The sequence below is a fragment of the Spea bombifrons genome, chromosome 2, assembly GCF_027358695.1.
Source record: "Spea bombifrons isolate aSpeBom1 chromosome 2, aSpeBom1.2.pri, whole genome shotgun sequence".
NCBI lineage: Eukaryota > Metazoa > Chordata > Amphibia > Anura > Pelobatidae > Spea > Spea bombifrons.
The window spans coordinates 35,691,202-35,712,500 of NC_071088.1; the positions used below are offsets into that span (position 1 = coordinate 35,691,202).

The window sequence follows — 21,299 nt, forward strand, 5'->3', positions numbered from 1 at the left end:
ACCACATCGGCCATGTTTTCCAGGACACATATAATTTTGACATATTGCAGACCAGCCCAGAAAAAAAATCTGTCTTGCAGTATGTGGGATGTGTAGCCTTACGGAAGGGAAGGGAACCAATTAATCAGTTAGTCCCCCCATGCTGCAGGGCTGGTCAGCAATATGTAAATATTATACGTGTCCTGGAAAACATGGCTGGTGTGGTCACCCTACTCTGGAACTTCCAGAAGACAGTAGCTGTCATGGTATACAGAGCCTTTAACATTGGAAACACACTATGCTAAGCACAGATTAAAAAAAAAATGTATTTGAAAATAAATCGGGGGAAAATGTATTTTTTCAAAACCTAGACCAGTGAAATCTACAATAGGTTACTGTTTATAGTTCTTTTTGCATAATATGTTTTAAGAATTATTGAGGAAGACGAATTTGTAAGCTAAAAGCGTCCTTCATATACAAAAAAATATGGTTTGAATGACAATAGTATTATTGTAGTATGGTACTTTTGCGGCAAATGAAGACCGCTTGCTGTGATATAACTAGTTGTTCCTCTCTCAGTTTCACTTAATCACAAATTGCAGTATCTCCAATGGAAAAAGAAAAATGCCACATTGATGTTAGGCCATGTTCTTGGCACAATAAAAGTTCATGATATCAAGATGATACATTTGCGGGATATTTTCCAACTAACCTATAAACACCTACTATAAGACATTGTCTGTATTTGGATAGCGCTATAGTGATTCCAAGAGAGAGATATAGAAGACAGGTTTATTTCTTTACGGTAACAGCTAGTGACAGTGACGAGGCCATAAAGAAGAGATTGGCTGACTGGAAAAGTACTTCAAAGAAGATGGCTAAAGCTGCAAGCCACATGCAGGATGAAGGTGGAGGGCCCCCACAAAGATCACCTTCAGCAAATGGAAGAAATTGCTCCACCAGAGTCTGAGTTCCAGTTACTGGGATCCCAACTGAATTTGGTACTTTCTGGGTCCTGGTATATGACATTCCTTTCAACAACACCCTTGTAGTTACTTCATATTCATTTTAATCCATGTTATAGCCACATCAACACCACAGCCACCTATGTGGAGGTCTCAATCCCCCACCCTTAACCTTAAGTCATACCTGGATTTAGCCACATATCTATGCCATGCTGCAGGCCATGGCCATGTAGGGACCACCACCTTATCTATGTTGATGATGGCAGGTGGTACATCAGTGGACTATGGACCAAGCCAACTATACTTGTATATGGCTCCATCTTATTGCAGGGCCCACCTGACTTCTCCTCAGAAGGATATAGTTATAAGAAGGTAATCTAATATATTTGTTAACTCCAGTCGGATGCCATCAATGTCTCAAGCTGATGAGTATATACCAGCCACCAGCACCTATGTATCTAGCTCAGCAGCCAAGCTATCAGCATCAGCCATTAGAATCTGCTGCTCAACTTCAGTGGCACTCACACAGACATCAGATCCTGTGAGGGTCACACTCAGTAGTTCCCTAGTCCTGCAGTCAGAAAAGAAAATATACAATTTTTTATGTTTTTTTCCCGGTAGCGTTATTACGTTTTAATGTTATAAAACTGTCCTGGCATTGAAAATGTAGAATTGTCGCTGTCATTGTATAGTGTGTTTTACGTATCTGCACATGTTTGTGTCGGCCATTGTGTGAGGATATTTGCATCAGCATCGGTGGTAAATTCTAGAGCAGCAGAAATGTCCCACTGCCACATCCCAGAGAGACAATGTATCAGGCTGCTGGTAGCTCCCACTGCTAAATAGGCCTGTTAAAAGGGAGATAATTGATCTCCCCAGCCTGTTTTGGCGCTGTGTGAACAGTAAGGACAGCAGCGCAGAGGGGACTGTTGGTGGCACTGCGCTGGATTAGGCCTAGGGCATAGTTTAAGGTAAGCATGTTACTAGTCCGCATTCTAGAGCAGGTTAAATGTCTTATCAGGTATTTAAACATTTGTAGACAAAGTATTCGACTGTATATTTGAAAAAAATGCATTGTGGACATGCACCCCATTTAATCACTTAGGAGAGCAGGTTTTTTGTTGCTATCCATGTAACATAGTTGACCGTCTTGAATCTGTGACCATATAGTTAAGTTAAGACAAGAAGATAAATTGCAAACCATGCTTTATCCTCCAATTAACGATTAAGCAGTCAGGGCATTAATCCCAAGATGCCGAGAAAGTGGCAGGTCCACAGGGTGGCACAAATCTAGGGGGGCACTATAAAGGGCTGTACCTAGACAGCACATCACCCATAGCATGTTGTACCAGATGCTTGTCATTCTCACACACAATACTGAGAAAGGGATGACTGGGGGTGCTGCCTGGCTCAGGCATATGGCAGGACCCGTAATAAATACATTGCTGTCAGGAAATAGTATTAAGATGTGGCTGTCTCCAGCACTTGTACATTACATTCACTCTATTCAGTTGTAACCCTTGGTTGGAAGTTTAGAAAGTTATCAAAAAAAAAAGTCTGCAATGCATTAAGCACATTTAGTTAACATAAACTTTGTTGTGTTCTCTGCAGATTGCAACAAGCCGCTAGGCATGACAACGGGACTTATAGCTGATCAACAGATCACTGCATCTCATTATACAGGTAATTTAAAAGCTTAATTTTGAACCAGAAAGAACAATATATATAGTGGTTATATATAAACATCATGACCATTGTCCTTTGCTGGTGTAGTACAGTATATCATGGTTGCCAAAAGTCGCTGCTAGGCATATGTCCGGGGTGTACTAGGAGATAGGGGCAGAGGGGTATGGAGACAGGAGTATGAGCAGTGAGGTTGGGAGGGAGATGGACCCTGAAGGGAGGAGGCAGATAAGGCAGGAGGTATGGCAGAAGGGTACGGACACTGGTGAGAGACAGACGTGTATGGACACTGTGTAGAGGGAAGGAGGCAGAATGGTATGAACACAGAATTGGGGGTGTATGCAGAGTGGTATGGACACTGAAGTAGGGATGGAGGCAAAGGGATACGGACACTGAAGTGGAGAGGGAGATAGACGCTGAAAGAAGGAGGAGTCAGAGAGGTGTGTACACTAAGGGGGAATGAAGGCAAGAGGGGTAAGGACAGAAGACCACCTATCACAATTGTATACCATTAACGGGTATAGATATGCGGGGGGCAGAAGGGTAAGGACACTGGTGGAGATGGTAGCTGAGGGTTGTGGAGAGTGGAGAGACTGGGAGCACTGGGTTAACAAATAATAGTTATAGGAAACTGAGAAAGTGGTTTCAGTGAACAATAGGAGTGATGCTGAGGGGGCCTAGGCACACTGTACGGGACCTCAAAATTCCTGATGGCAGCCCTGATCATAATTTTGTCCATACAGTTTGGTCTCAAGTTCTTTAAATTTCCACTTGTTGTTTGGTGGAGGAGCTTTTATAAGTATAGGCGAGAGAAGGAAGCAACTAGATTCCATGATGGCACACCTGGCAGACACTGTTGTACCTCTGTGTCTCTGAATGATTGGAACAGACCAGTGTAAATTACATTTGAACTGTCAATAAAAAATGTGCAAGTAAATCTAAGATTATTAGTGTCAATTCTGATATTATCTTTTTTATGTACAATTTTAATTTATCCACAGATTCTTGGGAACCCAAATTAGCCAGATTAAACAATGCTGGTTCATACAACGCTTGGAGTACTATAATGAGTAAATCTTCATTACCATGGATTCAGGTATGTGTTTAGTATGTAATGCTTTTAATTTTGTATTTTCAAAAGAATTGCATGAAAAATGTGATAAGTAAACAATCGCAAGGAAAAAATGTGTCATAAATAGTGGTCCATAAATTAAAGGAATATTTGCTGATTTTGTATTACCATATTTGCTCGATTATAAGACGAGATTTTTTTCAGAGCAAATGCTCTTATTAAGACAATAAGACAACTTGGGCAAGGTTAATCGTCCTTTTAAATTAGGCATTCCCTTGGTGTAAGATAATTGATGCTGGCATCCTTAAGAGGGTGTGAAGACAAGGGAGGCTAATCCAAAAACAAAGAAAGGTTTTTCCTGCTGGTTTTACAGAAGACAAATCTCTCTAAATCGGTAATGATGACTGAGCAAAAAATGCTGTTGTCGGTTTTTTTTCATAGTACTCAAATAACTCAATATCTGACTGTCAAAAAACCTACTACTTGTGTGTTATTGGTCTTATACCAAGATATCTCTACTGGTTGCCATTGTTGTTTTAGGTGGATCTGCAAAGGATGTTTCTAATCTCTGGGATTCAAACACAAGGAGCCAGTAAATATTTGAAGCCATATTATACCACAGAGTTCTTTGTTGTATCCAGCAAAGATAATAAGAAGTGGGCAGCTTTCAAAGGAAACAGCTCTGGATCACAAAAGGTACCTTCAAAATCTTTAGCCATAGAAAGATATGTAAATTGTTATGCCATAAGCATCTAAACCACACTCAAAAGATTTTGCATTATACAATCTCTGACTGTTTTTCCTTCATCATCAGGTAGACGGGACTAGAGTTGTTAAATATTTTCCATTATTCATCTAGTTTGTGAATATTAAAAGTGAAAAAATCATGTTTTACAGCTCTTTGATGGCAATAGTGATTCTTCCACTATAAAGGAAAATCAGTTCCATCCTCCAATTTATGCCAGATACGTGAGAGTTTATCCAACGAAATACTACAACAGACCAACACTTCGTTTGGAGCTACTTGGGTGCGAAATACAAGGTAGGGTTTTTCATGTGATAGTGAAATTTGCATTAAGTTAGGGTCAACAACGTTTTTATAAAATTTAGCAAAACAGAAACGTACTGTAAGTGTCAAATTATAAATCATTATTTAACAACGTATTATCATCATCCATGTATACTAAACATGTTTAGCTGATAATGTGTTAGTAAAAAATTGATGGCTGTTCCAAAGCGGATTTTGGATGTGATTTACCTCACAAAGTGAAATGAGGTTATTTACATCACTGGGCTGGGAAAAGGCAGCCAAACTGACGTATGTGCATATACGGGAATTGTGCACAATAATAATAATATAAATAATAATAATAAAATAAATAACAAAACAGATTTATTCATACATTGTTGATTACATTTGTTTCTGAATGCTCGCAAATCTCATTCTTAGGTTGCTTTTCACCATTGGGCATGGAAAATAATATGATTAAGGATGAGCAAATAACAGCTTCATCATACAAGTCATCCTGGTATTCTTCATCCTGGAAACCCTCCTTAGCGCGTCTCAACAAGTATGGCAGTGTCAATGCTTGGCAAGCCAAGGTAACAAGCAGGAGTGTTGAGAGACACACAAAAGTTTTGGAACTCAAACAATAACCTTCAACAGAAAATGTTAAAAGTTACAAATATAGCCCATACCAATAATATTGGCAAGTCTATTTATTTTCTCCAAATAAAACTTCACCTCCTTGAAGCTCTTCCCCAAAAATAATTTGTTATTTAAAAATATGCATTTTTTTCATGAAGCTTTATCTAGTTTCAATATATAGAAATTAGAAATCCAATAAAAAACAATGCAAAATTGAACAGATGACATTTAATTTTGTTGAAGCCGCACAAACCCCCTACCACCACCAAAATAAAATTGACCTTGTACCTTGTTTTGAAAATAGGGCAGTTGAGATTTTTGGTTTACGACATGGGCTGTTTGGTGCCAGGCTATTTTAAAGCGTCTAGAATCAGTCTCCACCAAATGGGAAGGAAACGAGGATTGTTAATCATGCATGGTAGTTATACTGGCTGCTCCTACAGGCATTCTGGTGGATTTTTAGTACATTTTGATTGTTAATTTTAATCTGTAGTACAATTACATAATTTAATAGGCACACTAAACCATGGAATCAACAGTTAACATGGTGGCTGATCCACTTGACAGTTAAATGCTAATCATAGCAATATAAATGCAAACATATTTCACCAATTTATGTAAATATAATGCAAAATTATGGTTTGTTCATTTTGTATAGGCAAACAACAATCAACAATGGCTTCAAATTGATCTTCTGCAGACAAAAAGGGTTACTGGGATAATAACACAGGGTGCCAAGTCAATGACTACTGAAATGTATCTAAAATCATACGGTGTGCAATACAGTGAAAATGGAAGGGACTGGAAACCGTACATTGACCAATCCAATTCAATGGAGAAGGTACTGCATTGGTTACCTACAGAAAATTCTCTCATGAGTAAAAGCCTACAATAATGAATATTTTTTCATATGTGGGGTAATGAATAATGACTAAAGAAGGCAACAAACTGATATGAATGATTTCTAAAATGCTCTTTCAGAGTTACTCAATTGGGTTTATTCAATAAGAAGTTGAGTGGACAAACCTGATCAGACTCAACTCCAGTCACATGTCCTGGCATGGTAACACTCGCAAATTGCTAGGGCATGTGAGTGTCAGTGGTTTCAGGTGAGGGCATGTAAGTTCAAGATTAACTTAAATGTTCTTGTCTGGCACCTGCAAAACCACACCCCCTGTCCTCATTATTGATATAAATTAAAACAAATTGAATCATTAAATTTATAAAAAAAACAAAATTAAATGATTTTCCCGCCCTGTGCAGGGTAGAGGGTAATTAAGTATCCTTGGAAGGGTACATTAGCCATTATACACACCTCCTTGTTAATGGATAGGAGGTTAATAATCCCACTTGATTAACATTAAGTTTTTTTTTTAATTTATTTCCCCCCTCTATCCTTTTCTCTATTGACTAGGGAGGGTATTAGCAAGAGGAATTTGCAAGTCACACAAAACTTTCAACTTGCTGGCAATTTGTTGATTCCTAAAGTTGACTGCTTTTTTCAACTTGCATCAATTGTATTTTTTGCTACTGCGAGTTGTACTGTGGAACTTCAGTTGGAAACTATTTATATAAAGCCCAAGGAATATCACTTTCTTTCATTTACTTCCTATTACTATACAAGAGTGATTCAAAATTATGACTTATAACCCTGTTGAATGTTATTTAGATGCAATGCATCATGGAAATACTTGGATTTATACAATTAACTAATCGCATGATGAAAAACTATACTATTTTTTTATTTTAGGAATTCAAAGGAAACATTAACAGCAGCGGGCATGTAAAGAATGAGTTTCAGCCACCAATAATCTCACGTTTCTTGAAAATCATCCCAAAATCCTGGAACCAAAACATTGCGCTTAGACTTGAACTCTTTGGTTGTGATGCATAAATAAACAACATAGTATATACAGTTGTGCTGCCAGATTAACACAGAATTATGTTTTCTTGTTTACCCACTTAATAAAAAATAACTAAATTCCTTACTAATAGTTTTTGCGCAAAGAGAGAGATTCACTAATCATGGTTTCCATGATGCCAAATAGGTGAGTGAGCGTCCACCACAACTAGAGTGTAAAAAGTTTGCCATGACGATCAATACATTTCCCTCAGTATCTCACATACATTTGATAATAGAATTGATATTGCTCAGGTTACCGCAATATCCAAACTAGACTGCAAAAAAAATCTGAAAGAGATCATTGTATAAGTTATTCATTATACAAATGCTTAAGATCTGACTATTTAAAAAGTTTGTAAGCACGTAATGATATTGTTAAAGTTAAATTTATGAATTGCTTTCATAAAAGGGTGCGAAGATTAACATTAGCATATATTTAAATTAAGTGAACTAGTTTCTATTTTTACTTGGTAAAAAAAACACAATGATCTTATGTTCAAAATTTTAATGTTTTGAGTTTTTTTATACTGTGTTACTGCTTTTGGGAGAAATGTATTAACCAATGTAAAATAAACTATTTTTGCGTGTTGTGTATAATAATTTTGTATTTTTATTCTTATTCATGTAACCGCACTTCTACTGCACTGAAAATAGTGTAATAAAGAAAAATTCAGATACTAATACTAATTCAGTTTAAAAAAATAAGGCTACTTAACATACGTCATCAATCATTTCCTGACAGTAATCTGGTGCGCTGTAATAAAAGCTACCAATCTGTTTAAGTGTTGGCAAAGTGGGCCTAGGACGGTGGCAGTAACAAAAAAAGCTTTGATGTATTAGGTGGGGCTGCTGATTAGCTGAGCATTTCCTCTTACCTATCTAAGATGTACTGAGTTTTTTTAACATACACAAAAGAGATCTATTACACACAGAAGCCTTGTATGTTCAAACATACATGTTCAACCCCTGGTGAAGAAAGGTGGAATGTTATTGACCTTTTAGTGGACGATGAGCAGCATCTACTATAGTTAAAGAGCCTTCAATGCCTGTAAGCATTAATTATGCATTGTGTGATAGCGTGGATGTGGATGTGTAACGTGATTCTGCTGCGTTCCTTGCAAGAAAAGAGTTTCCCCGTGCAGGGGCGAGCTCTACGATGGTAAGCTGCGGGCTTATGTTTGGCAGCCGCGAAGACGTCACCACGGCTGCAGTGCTGCTCGGCCACAGGGTGGGACTGGCCTACTGGGAAACCAGGAGATTTGCTGGTTGACCAGTCAGTCTGACCCAGATGGCACAGATAAGATGTTTGGGGCACTGACAAGCTGGGGCAAAGGTGGCACAGGCAGGCTGTTTGGGGGTTATGATGGCACTGATCACCTGCTTGGGGGAGCAAGTAACATGTCCCCATTGCACTGTGGGACATGTTACTTGCTGAAGTTGCGGGGCACCAGGGCAAGTGCCTCCCATCCCCCACAACGAGAGAGCAAGGACATGCTGCTCTTACTTCCCAAATCTGCAGCCAGGAAAGGTAAGAAAATGGTATATACCATATTGGCCCTATTATAGGCCGCACTTCCCCCCCTACTTTAAGTCTTTAAAGTGGGGGTGCAGCATATAATCTGGGTTTAGCGCAGGGATGCAGTTCCAGGTGTTCTAGGATATAGTCTGTACTGAGGAAACTGGCAGGAAAAATAAGTACAGGTAATAAGTCTCTTGCCAGGAAGCCGTCAGGTGGGGCGCATGGCAGGAAGCCCACTGGCGGGGCACATGGCAGGAAGCCCACTGGCGGGGCACATGGCAGGAAGCCCTCTGGAGGGCACACGGCAGGAAGCCCAATGGCAGGGCACACGGCAGGGTCAGGTACAGGGCCAAAGCAAAGCGGAACTTCCAGTGCTCCACCATGGAGGCCCCGCAGAAGTACTGGCCAGCAGCAGCGGAGGAGGATCTTCCCCAGTGCTGCAGGGGACCTGGATTCTCCTCTCTGGCAACCGGTGAACGTTGCACGCAGACAACTTGCGCTGTTGCCAGCGCGTCAGCCAGACGCTTCTATGACGGAGCAACGGCGAGCAGCAGCAGAGGTTGTCTACACGCATCTCGCGGATGTCCACCTGCTGCCCAGGGACACCAGGGAGTCTGGGGATGCATTTGTAAGTCATGGGGGGAAGCAGAGTGGCATATCTAGGTGCAGAGGAGCATATCTATAAGTAAGGTGCATTAAGAATTAAAGGGGGGGGATTTAAAATGGCTGCTGGTTTTCCAATTTTTGTTTTTTATATAACCTATGCTGACTAACTGCATAATAGATACCAAAAATGTTAAAATATATGTATTCCTGTTCATTAGATAAAATACTGTTTAACCATTCCACTCATTTGTATTTTTTCTCTAAAAATATTTTTTTCTTTAAAATAGCACCAAACTGTAAGGGTGCGGCCTATAATCGGGTGCGGCCTATAATCGAGCCAATACGGTATAATGGAACAGAAGGAGGAGAAAAATACATAATGCAGAGATGGCAGGTATAGCAGTCTTATATTCCTCAATTCCTGCCATCTCACCCCTCCTTTTTTTGTCTTGTATTCTTCCATGGAATGTAATTTGCTTGTGCAGGTTAACACTGAATGCAGATTCTACATGTTTTTTTTATAATTCATTCATAATTCTAGTGCCTTGATCACGTGTGTATGAATAATGTGGTGCATTCAATAGTGTTAACGTAAAAAACATAAAAAAATTGCATCACTCAGATCAGACAATGGCAGCCTAATACTTCTATTACGCCTTTGCATCGGGCTTTTCAACACTTTGCATTCCTGGGCTGTATGTGATAATGACTATGCCCCTCGCCTTCATAACATGGTCCAAAAGGGGTTGGGCATGATGAAAGTAAAATTATGCTCCCTGAAAAAATTTCTGCGGACGCTAAAGGTGGCACATCTTGAAGTATATGGCACTTGCCCTCGTGTGCCAAGTGGTCAGTCCCGTTACTGTAGGCTCCTTGTTTGTTATATGTAGAAATGGCAATCGACTCTAACCCATTGGCAGCCCTCCCCTGCTTAGCACACATTGCTAAGTACCTTATTGACCATATAAATATGCCGCCCACAGGGAAAATAAAGTAGGACTGCCTTTTTTACCTCAAATGTCCTATATGTGAAAAGCTAAAGTAAATTTCAGTTATTCTATTACATTTAATAAAATATGCAGGCACTGAAAGTATCCACATTTGCACGTTTTTTGTGTGTAATGCAAAATACCAGCTATTTCTAAAGGAAACATACTATATGTCTATCTATTATTCCATTTATGTTCACAGATCATGTATTATTAATAAAGTTTTAACAGTAAAAAGAGGGCAGTGTCTGTGTGAAGCCTGTCAGTCCCGCAGCGCGTGCTATGTTTGTTCGCATCGTGACATGAAGTGAAATGACGCAGCGTGGCTCCAGCCCTCGTGATCGTTTCATTGAGGACCTCCTACGCTCGCTATTCGCCGGGAGCGGGCGGTGTGTTCGTTGGCTGGTATCTCCCCTCCTACCGGTGCGGCTTCAAACGCATGGCGGAGGCTATGCACGGGACAATGACCTTGCTGTTTAGAGCATGGAGCTAACGCGCTGCCGGGACTTTTTACAGGACTGCTGCGAAGGCTGCCCGCGTACTGCGTTTATAGGCTGCCCTCCGCGTCCCGGTTGTTTACTATGAAGCTGAGGGAGAAGGCTCGTTGTAGGAAAGCCATGCCTATGTGCGGGGCTGGGTATGTGATGCCCACCTTTCTCCTATGTGCCTACGGGTTCTTCGCTAACCTCAGGCCGTCTGAGCCTTTCCTCACCGCGTTCCTGCTGGGGCCAGACAAGAACCTGACTGAGAGACAGGTGGGTGATGGCGGGTTCGGGTGGGAGAGCTGTAAGTGCCCACATAGTAGCCTCCGGGTACGCGAGTCACAATGACTCAGGGAAGATCCCTTAGCCTGGGTGAGCGATATAGCGCTATGTATTATTGCTGCTTAGCAACGATAAGGAGATCTGGAATAAAGTGCCACTGCCTGCATGCACATCATCTTGTGAAAAGTATGTAAAAGGAGAAGTATATTGCCCCTGTTTAAATCGTTAATTTGCATGGTCATGTTGGGTAACTTGTGGTCATCACATGCTAAAGCAGCTTGATTGCCAATGTCATGTTACTCCAGTGACTGTTACTTCATAGTTGGATGTATTTCGCCCTGAACTTCTTCAGATGTTTAAACTATTACTTCATCTATAGAAAATGAAACCGTTTAAATTGCAGGTAGTGCTCATTTTATATGAAGTCAACGTGCCGAGATCTGTGCCAGTCTAGTTTGCAAACAGGAGCGGAGTAGCCTGTTAGTTGTATGATCTGTTAATAATTCACCCCAATGTGGTCATGTTACTGTAACAACATAGTGATTTAATGACAAGCGTATGTGCCTGTTTATTAAAATGGGTTCACTTCTTCATTACTTTTCCAGAATGACTTATTCCAGTATGTGTCCAGGCACTTGCTCGCCCGCTCCTCCTTTTCGTGCTCGCCTGCTCCTATATGTATAAAGATCGGTGCTTTGTCATCTAAAATTCCTTCTTCAGTGCTGTCATTAAATATTTTATCTTTTAACTTTTTTTCCCCCGGCTGAATTTTGTGGACATTTCCTGTACTGCTCCTTTGGCTGACATGTTTTTTTTCGTTTCTCGTCACTAGGTCTACAATGAAATCTACCCCGTTTGGACGTATTCATACCTGGCGTTGCTATTCCCTGTATTCCTTGCTACAGACTATCTCCGATATAAGCCAGTTATTATTTTGCAGGGTTTGAGCCTCATTGTTACATGGTTCATGCTCCTGTATGCACAAGGGACTTTGGCCATTCAGTTCCTTGAATTTTTCTATGGTATTTCAACTGCAACTGATGTAGCTTATTATGCTTATATCTACAGTGTGGTCGACTCAAGCATGTTTCAGAAAGTTACCAGCTATTGTCGCATTGCAACACTAACTGGTCTCACGGCTGGCTCTGTTATGGGTCAGATTCTTCTCTCAGTGGCCAACTGGTCTCTGTTTAGTTTGAACGTGATTTCGTTAATCAGCGTCTCTATTGCATTTTCTGCTGCATGGTTTTTGCCAATGCCAAAGAAAAGCCTTTTTTTCCATCAAAACTCCAGTAGGGAAATAAATGTTACGGGACCTTCACACAAAGACTCTATTAACAATGGCGACTTGAGATGCGGTTCAGAGTCTGAAGACATTGAAGCACAGATTCCGTTAAACAACGAAAACTCCCCAGCTGATAATCGGGTAAGTGTGTAGTTATAGCCTTTAATAATTGAAAAATCACCTGGCTTTCCCTTCATACCATGCTAGTGCTGATATTTCAGGGGGTCTCCAATATCTTCAGTGTATGAAAGGCAATCACATTTGGAAAACCTGTAGTTTAAACATTTGAAAATTCTAAGCATATTTTATTTTTCTGAAGGCCAATGTAAGTCATCTTTTCCCTCCTTTCATGGGTACGTCACAAGCAGCACACTGATGAAGGACGTTGCATGACTCCGTTTTGACTTACAGGAGAGCTCAATGCTATTCCAATTACCTTGAAATGTGAAAATAAAGTGGATAAAAATGCTCAAAATGGCCTTCGAATGCGAACACAAAGTATGGCTGGCTGTGTGTCCCTATAAAAACATTCTGATAATCAGGACTTTCGCCTTGTACCTGTGTTTTGTTTTTTTTGTTTTTGTTTTCTTTCTCTCTCTTTGTCTCTTTCTAGAACAATTTAAAAAAGTTCATGCATAGGAGAGATTATATATATATATATATATATATATATATATATATATATATATATATAATTAGTATTCAGAAAGAGGCTGTAGAAACAGTGATAAAATGAGCAAAACAGAACTTTACATAATACGATCCCTAGCAACAGATCCTATGCATGAAATTCTTTAAATTGTTCTAGAAAGAGAGAGAAAAAAAACCAAAACACAGTTACAAGGCGAAAGTCTTGATTATCAGAATGTCTTTATAGGTTTAGATATATATGTATGTGTGTGTGTGTGTATGTATTTCATTAGATGGTTAAAGTGTGTGGTTTATTACACATCTCATACTTATGGTTTTTAAAAAAAATTCTGTTGCTTTTTTTGTTTTGCTTGGTTTTAGGTTGAAGAAAATACCGTCAACTTACTAATGGTACTAAGAATACTTTGGAATGATTTTCTCAACTGCTATTCCTCCCGCACACTGTTGTGTTGGTCCGTCTGGTGGGCCCTGTCAACATGTGGTTACTGTCAAGTAGTGAACTATGTTCAAGGATTATGGCAAAACCTTGCACCGCCTTCCCATTCAGACTCCTACAATGGAATCGTGGAGGGCGCTTCTACACTGTTAGGTAAGTGCAGAGATTCTGTTTTTGTTTGCCCCCTGTGATAACTTGTTCCATTCTCCACAGTTAATTTCTTTATCTTGTAATGCAGCAATAGTATTTAATTGTAACTGAAAAAGTGCCTTCGACGTTAGTGAAATTGAAGTTTTGTGCAGTATAGGCGAACCAGACACAAAATGATTGTAAACAAATTATGGCACAGTCTGATAATGTTGCTCAAATGTGCGTCAGAGTTTGTTCCCTTGAGCGCTTTACAATTTTCTAGTTAGGTGGTTGAGTCGTATGATGGGATGTGTATCCTTTTATGTATATAGAGGACGTATGGGTTGCTCTGTAGCCTATGCTGATATAGATAAGGATCTTGATTTGAAGATATGTAGAGGTTTATTTCATTTTATTTTGAGAAATATTTGCTTCCCGACAGATTCTCTTTGTGATAAGGAGCCCTTTATATAGGCGTTCATATTGAACACCCTTTTAAGGAAGTAAAGCAGTTTTATCAAAGATGATATTTGGCTGTTTTTAAACTGTCAATTTAAACCCCATTTTGATCCATCGAAGGGTAATCTCACTTTAATATCAGGTCTCTCGTGCATTGCATAGCCGTGCATCTCTGGATTTGTCTCTTATACATTTTTTATATACCATAAATTTACCTGTTATTTAAGTATAAGATTAATCACACGATCACTGTTCGTTTTCTAATTTACCGCAGGAGCTGTTGCAGTTTTCGCTGTTGGTTTCATCAAGAAATCATGGTCCACGTATGGGGAGCTGGTTCTTGCTTTCTTCTCGTTGGCCATCACTGTTTGCATATACATCATGGATACTTTTCTCAGCATTTGGGTGTGCTATGCATCATATGTTGTCTTCAGAATTATCTATATGCTCCTCATCACTATTGCAACGTAAGTCAAGGCTTCTGTATTTCTGGTGTCTTTAACCCTTAACGTCCATTGCCGGGTCAGGCACGTCATGCAAAATGGTCACTGAACGACCTATGACGTGCCTGACGTGATGAGACTTAAACAAGTTTAGAAAGTGATCAACTATCACTTTCTAAGCTTAAACGGTGTTGCTGTAATGCCTCGATGTCGAGGCATTCAGCAACACCGAGATCGGCATCATGGACCATGTCTGGCCCCTCCCCGGGGCGTCAACATCCGCCATACATTGTATGGCGGCGGAAGCGTTTTAAAAGCGTTCAGGAGGCGATCACCGATCACCTCCTAAACTTCAATGGTGTCTCTGTAGTAGGAATGTGTATACAACCTAGGGCTATACTAGTGTTGTGTTTGTTGTTTCGTATCACATCCCCATAGGATGTTTTGTATTTTAATCATATGACAATTAAACCATAATCACTTTCCTTTAGTACCATATTTGTCTGTATTCATTTATTTGAACCCTCCCGACGCATAGTTTCTATTTTATAAATCTTTTTATATATATATATATATATATATATATATATATATATATATCTTTTTTTTTTGGTGCTAGAAACAGAAAATCTGCTGTATTTTGGCCCTCGCCAGCTTAATAGAACCATTCCAAGTTTAAATACATATATTTAAAGCATGGAATTCTGTTAATTTGTCTTCGTTTTTAGACCTACCAATCAAATTCAACTGACAGTGGTAGGTTAGAAAAGAAGAAACCAGGTTGTGACATGATGTATGTTTTTAATTAAGTCCTAACATGGTTACTAAGACTTTTACAGTTTACAGTGTAATAAAATGGGAGGGTTAATATGAGTACAGTAGTTCACATGCATTTCGATTAAACTGGGTACGAGTATATTGGAAAGGAGGCTCCTCCCCTGAAAAGTATACAATATATGCTTTTTTTTTGTTGTTACCTTTATGATGCTGTTACTGTCAATGGTCTGAATTTGAATTTTTTTTCAGATTTCAGATCGCAGCAAGCTTGAATATGGAGCGTTATGCCCTTGTGTTTGGAGTAAACACATTTGCTGCTTTGGTGTTACAAACTTTAATGACTTTAATCGTTGTGGATTCCAGTGGCCTCGGATTAGATATACCGATGCAAGTAAGTGTGTGTGTTTGTGTGTGTATTTGTGTGTGTATATATACATATAATATAAAAATATATTAATAAAAAAAAATCACTTTTGTGAAAACTGGGTTGTGCACTGTGTGTATAAAACCTATAAAATACAAACTGATCTATAATTTGTAAATATCTAGGGATGCACCGAAATGAAAATTCGGGACTGAAATTTTAGGATTCACTTGGCTGAAACCAAAAATGACCCCCCAAACCTTGGAGGAAAAAAAAAAAAAAAGCCACACTATGTAACACACCAAAATTAGACAAAACCAATAACATTAATATTAATATGTATAAGATTCCAGCATGTACTGGCTGACTTGGCATGATAGGAGTGTGATTGCTGTTAATCATATATATATAATTGCTAACAGCAATCACACTCCTATCATGCCCAGGCAGCCAGTAAATGCTAGAACAATGCCATGCTATCCCCCACACTTCCACATCCATGCTGTCACACACACTGACTTACAAACATTCATATACTCATACATTCCCTTAATCATACATACTTGCTCATACATGTACATGTACCTAGAATGCATCACTTACATTCCCACAGTGGTTCAATGGTAAATGTGTATTTTCTAAAATATAGGTGTGTGTGTGCGCAGCAGTGTACCTAAGGGGGGGGGTGCAGTTACCTTTCACCATTGGAATGTAGACACACAGCAGAATTCTTAATGGTTTTGCATACATTTGGCTGAGCTGGTGATGCTGTGTGCTCCTGTCTGTCTCGGCACAGCTCATGAAGGGTGGGAAAGTGAAAGCCCTTCCAGCTCTTGTTTAGGATTTTGAACTTGCATTGATCTGCATCATAATGAATCACTAAGTACAATTTATTTTTTAAAAAAAGTCAGTGAAAGAGAGAAGAGTGCTCATCATGCGGTTTAAGATATTTTGAACATAATTTTTTTTTTTTATGCTTGCAGTTTATGGTTTATGCTGGATACTTCGCAGTCATTTCTGTTATCTTCTTTGTGAGTGGACTATATCATCTTATCAGTGACTGGCTAAGGAAAAGAGAAGCACCGGAGTCCTCGGGGGTTGGATAAATGGGCCAACATCAAGAGGCAGATGGGTTGAAGGATCACGTTGGAATAATATGTTCTTTGAATAGTGCACTTAGAATTAAAGCCTTATTAATACTGTTCAATATCGGTTTTTGGTGGCCTGAAGAAAGTATTATTGCTTTAATTACTGGAAAGAAATGCATAAATAATATTAAGCCAAAATCTTACTTTTGCTACCTCCATTATACCATCACAAGAAATTGTTCTTATGTAGTTATAGGCAAACTCATGCACTTTAGCTGCTTTGGACTATCATACCCAATATTCATCATGCATGCTGACTCAAAGGCAACATTTTGATCTAAACTGGTGTTGGGGGTCCATTTTTTTGGATATATAATGGAATGGTGGAACTGCACCCTTTTGTTTTGGACACTGAATTGTGAGAATTTGACTGCTCCATAAAAAAGCTGGACAGCTCTTATTCACAGCCTAGGGTTCTCATAGTGTTGAACATCTAAATGTGCCTTTTTAACTCTGCCCTCAGCTCATTGCAGTGAGGTGCTGTAAAAACTTCAGAGCCATGTACAAAGCCACTTGTTAAATGCTAAGATCCAAAAAATGTGTGTTCATTTAAAACAACAAAATTCTTAATTCAGCTGCAACAGTTACATTTTTCTATAACTATGCAGACTTGTAAATTGCTAATTTACTGTATTTTTCTATTTGTAGTAATTTATTTTTATTTAGTGCTAAATTTTGTACATATTTTGTACTAATACCTATAATCTAGTGTTGCAAATTAAATTATGAGCTAGCCAATAGAGTTAATTGAGGTTATTTTAATTTGGACGACTGTTCAATGTCATTCATCGCATAATCTTCGTTATTATAGATAATATTGTTTTGACTTTTATCCGTGGAATACATTCCTGTATTCTAGTTACGTTGGTATGCATCAAACTCTTATGCTTAAATGTTCCATCATTGCTGATGGCTAATATGCAAGAAATCATGTTCTTTGCCACTGATCAGGATTCAAATTAAGATATTTGTAATATGTATAATGCATATCTTACACACGTAGCTCCAGGATACTATACACTTGGTCTGGCATGTTCGATAATGTATGGGGTTTCTCACGTGTGTCATGTGACAGACCTGATTTATTGATTGCACGATGTTGAGAGGAACGTGAAAGTAGTAGCTATAGACCTCTGCTGACCTTCTGCTCTCAACTTGTTTTTCTTAGTTACTACGATTTTGCAAAGGTGTATATTGGATCAAAACCTGTAAATGTTATGTATATGATGAACTGTCATTGTGTCAGAATTATTTGACTTGCCTTTTATGTCATGCAGATATATTTATTTTTGAAAAAATTGAACAGCAAATACGGTTGTAATATATTTTTTTACAGGTGGTTCTAAATAAAGCTCTGTGATATTTTATGCAATGGCATTTTTTCATAAGGCAACTTTGCTACCTTAGACTTAAAATCCAAGTTCTTTTTCGTCTTATTGTCATTTTATTATAGTCCCAACAATTTACACACCGCTTGCATGCATTCAAAGAATATGACAACTAGAATTCACGCAAATATGAATCTTTACTTATTGAACCACATTAATTATATTTCCTCCTTTTGTTATACTGTAAAATGCCCAATCTGTGCTTAATGAATAAAAATATACACACATTATATCCTTGAAACTTTGCTGTGAACAGGAAGAGCGTGACTGATCATGCAAAAAAAAAAAAAAAGGATTTTATTAAGGGCTAGTGTACGTTGAGCTATAGCTTGTGAGCCATTTATGGTCAAATAGTTTTTTTTTGTCTCCCTTTTAAATCATAAGAGATATCACACAAATGGACCTGATCAAAAGTTTACATACCCATGAATGTTTGGCCTTGTTACAGACACACACAGGTTAAAAGTTTTTACATTGCAATTAGTGTCTGTGTTTAAATAGGGTTCTCACATGGATGCCCTGAGGAGGTTAGATACTGAGCCACGTGGGGAGCAGAAAATAGACCTGCGTAACAAGGTAGTTGCACTTTATAAAGATGGAAAAGGATATAAAAAGATATCCAAAGCGTTGAAAATGCCAGTCAGTACTGTTCAAGCTCTTATTAAGAAGTGAAAAATTCAGGGATCTTGTGATACCAAGCCAAGGTCAGGTAGACCAAGAAAGATTTCAGCCACAACTGCCAGAAGAATTGTCTGGGATACAAAGAAAAACCCACAGGTAACCTCAGGAAAAAAATACAGGCTGCTCTGGAAAAAGACGATGTGGTTGTTTCAAGGATCATAGTACGACGATACTTGAACAAAAATGAGCTGCATGGTCGAGTAGCCAGGAAGGAGCCAATGCTGCAAAAAAAGCTGAGTTACAGTATGCCAGACAACACCTTGACAGACCTCAAATCTCCTGGCACACTGTAATTTGGAGTGACGAGACCAAAATAGAATTTTATGGCCTCAACCATAAGGCTAGGTTTCCACTTGGGTATTTTTCCTGCATTATTTTCTTGATGAAAAACGCCAGGAAAACTGCCACTGCGTTTTCCTGTGTTTTGGCGTTTTTTCTGGCGTTTTAGCCTTTCTGTGGAAATTGCTTTTTTGACCTTAGGTAGTTTTGCCAGCCTTTACAAGTTTGAATTTTCACCCAGCTAAAAGGGATTAGGATAAATGGCAAGTATCTGCCCCCTCCTGATGTCATTTCCTTGGTAGAGTTCTACTTAAACGCCCCGGCGGACCCTTTTTTCTCTTTTCTGTGGTTTGTAAGGCATGCTTTATTCCGAATGTCTGCTCCTTTAGGAAGATTGGCCCAAAACGATGGTGCATATTGCAAGGGATACTCACTAGTTGAATAAGCTTGGACGCATCAAAGACAATTCTAGGTGCCATGCTGCTAATAAATTACACAGAGACAGCACACAGTGTACAAGCAGATAAAAGTTTTACCACAGTACTGGGAAAATGGCAGCTCTTCCTCTTCCTGGGTCCTGCCCCTTTTTTGTAACTGTGGAAAAAAAACACCAAGGCAAAACCCACATGGCTTTTTCATGGCGTTTTTCTCTCCCATAGACATCTATTGGAGAAAAACGCCAAGATTTCCTTGCAAAAAACGCCAGAGTGTCAACATGCTGCGATTTTGAAAAACTGCCACAGAGCCCAAAAAAGCAGTAAAACGCCAAAGAGGACTAAAAAAACGCCAAACGGAAAAACGCCAAGTGGATATGGCATTGTGCGATTTCCTATTGAAGAACAGCTAACATCTGGCTGCATCGTTTTTTCACTAATAAAACGCCATGCGGCTGAATTGGCGTTATGGGCGTTTTTGCAAAAAATACCCAAGTGGAAACCAAGCCTAAGAGATACGTTTGGAGAGGGGTCAACAAGGCCTATAGCAAAAACCTACAGTTGAATATGAATCCCATAAGAAATAAAAGAAATGTGTTTTGCCTGCTCACTCATGTTTTATTTTAAAATGGTGCATATATTACCAATTCTCACAACTGTTTCCCACTTCTTTATGTAGAAAGGTAAAGTTACATAAGCTTTCAGGATCTCAGAGTTCTCTTCAGGTGGATAGAGGAGACCTCTGGTGTCCCAAAAGCTGTTATATATTTTTACTTATTTGGATTAAGTAAGATCGCTTCAAATTTTTTCCTAAATATAACTTATGGAAAGGGAATAAACATGTGTTTAACCTTAAACCTTATAAATACCCTTGAAGGTAGATGGAATGGAGTAAAGCAAACCAAAATATAATACTGACAATATTTCCCATCAGGAAAATAAATGGCTCTAGTCAGTCATTTTCAGCACTTTACCATTTTCTTAATAAACATATAATTGTCATGAGTGCTGCAGTTGTTTATTGGTAAATTGGCAGATCCTCCTCTAGACACGTAATAGTACCTGCTAAGTATTTATACAGCTTAGTTATGTGACTGCTGCAGGCCCAGAATTTTGGTCTTTTAGGTATGAGATCTGTCAGTGTTTCTTCTTCAACTTAGCTGCTTTCTTCATAAAGAAATCCCAGATAACAAATGTGTGTGCCTCCCATGTGCCACCCATTCAGGCTGATTTTCCCTGAAGTAATTAGATATCATGTTTCAACAATTGACATGACCATGATATCAGATAGGATATACTCTAGAAGCAGTGGCGACTCTAGAAACAATATATAGGGGGGGCACACCAGATACCACAGTCAAACTGGGGGGGCATTCATAATTTCCACCATTAAATCATACCACTGAGAAAATATATATATATTGCCAAAAGTAATGTGCTATGGAATGATACTTTTGTTATTGGACTAACATAATACTCGGTCATTCAACATGGGAAGCCTGAAGCCACAATTTAGTGCGACTAATCCTTGAAATAAATATTATAGCATAAATAACACAATACCTTAACTTTTCCACTAAATGATTTCAGGGCCTTGAATGTTTTGTCCCCTGAAGTCACTACAACTTCAGGAGGGCATTTTATCTCTGGATAAGTATAAATTAAATAATTCCAACTGCCAGGAAACAGATAACCAA

General features: G+C 38.9%; 2 protein-coding genes across 2 annotated transcripts in view; both read left to right on the forward strand.

Moving 5' to 3' along the window:
- The window catches only part of F5 (coagulation factor V), a 33,286-nt gene extending 25,331 nt beyond the window's left edge, over positions 1-7,955 (forward strand). Inside the window, exons 20-26 of the mRNA XM_053457488.1 lie at positions 2,556-2,627; positions 3,629-3,723; positions 4,240-4,395; positions 4,597-4,741; positions 5,150-5,301; positions 6,006-6,188; positions 7,098-7,955. Coding sequence (XP_053313463.1) covers positions 2,556-2,627; positions 3,629-3,723; positions 4,240-4,395; positions 4,597-4,741; positions 5,150-5,301; positions 6,006-6,188; positions 7,098-7,241 — 947 coding nt within the window. The 3' untranslated portion in view covers positions 7,242-7,955. The remainder of the gene's footprint in view (positions 1-2,555; positions 2,628-3,628; positions 3,724-4,239; positions 4,396-4,596; positions 4,742-5,149; positions 5,302-6,005; positions 6,189-7,097) is intronic.
- Positions 7,956-10,497: 2,542 nt separating this feature from the next.
- On the forward strand, positions 10,498-16,874 carry SLC19A2 (solute carrier family 19 member 2). Its single transcript, XM_053456878.1, has 6 exons — positions 10,498-11,119; positions 11,961-12,554; positions 13,425-13,653; positions 14,363-14,555; positions 15,558-15,699; positions 16,656-16,874. The coding sequence occupies exons 1-6, from the start codon at positions 10,946-10,948 to the stop codon at positions 16,776-16,778; spliced, it is 1,455 nt and encodes a 484-aa protein (XP_053312853.1). The 5' UTR covers positions 10,498-10,945; the 3' UTR covers positions 16,779-16,874.
- The last annotated feature ends 4,425 nt before the right edge of the window (positions 16,875-21,299 follow it).

Excerpts from the sequence above, each read along its gene's own strand:
- SLC19A2 (XM_053456878.1), top strand. The coding sequence starts at position 10,946 with ATGAAGCTGAGGGAGAAGGCTCGTTGTAGGAAAGCCATGCCTATGTGC. Across the intron at positions 11,120-11,960 it reads AGAACCTGACTGAGAGACAG|GTCTACAATGAAATCTACCC; the intron begins GTGGGTGATGGC and ends TCTCGTCACTAG. Across the intron at positions 15,700-16,655 it reads GATTAGATATACCGATGCAA|TTTATGGTTTATGCTGGATA; the intron begins GTAAGTGTGTGT and ends TTATGCTTGCAG.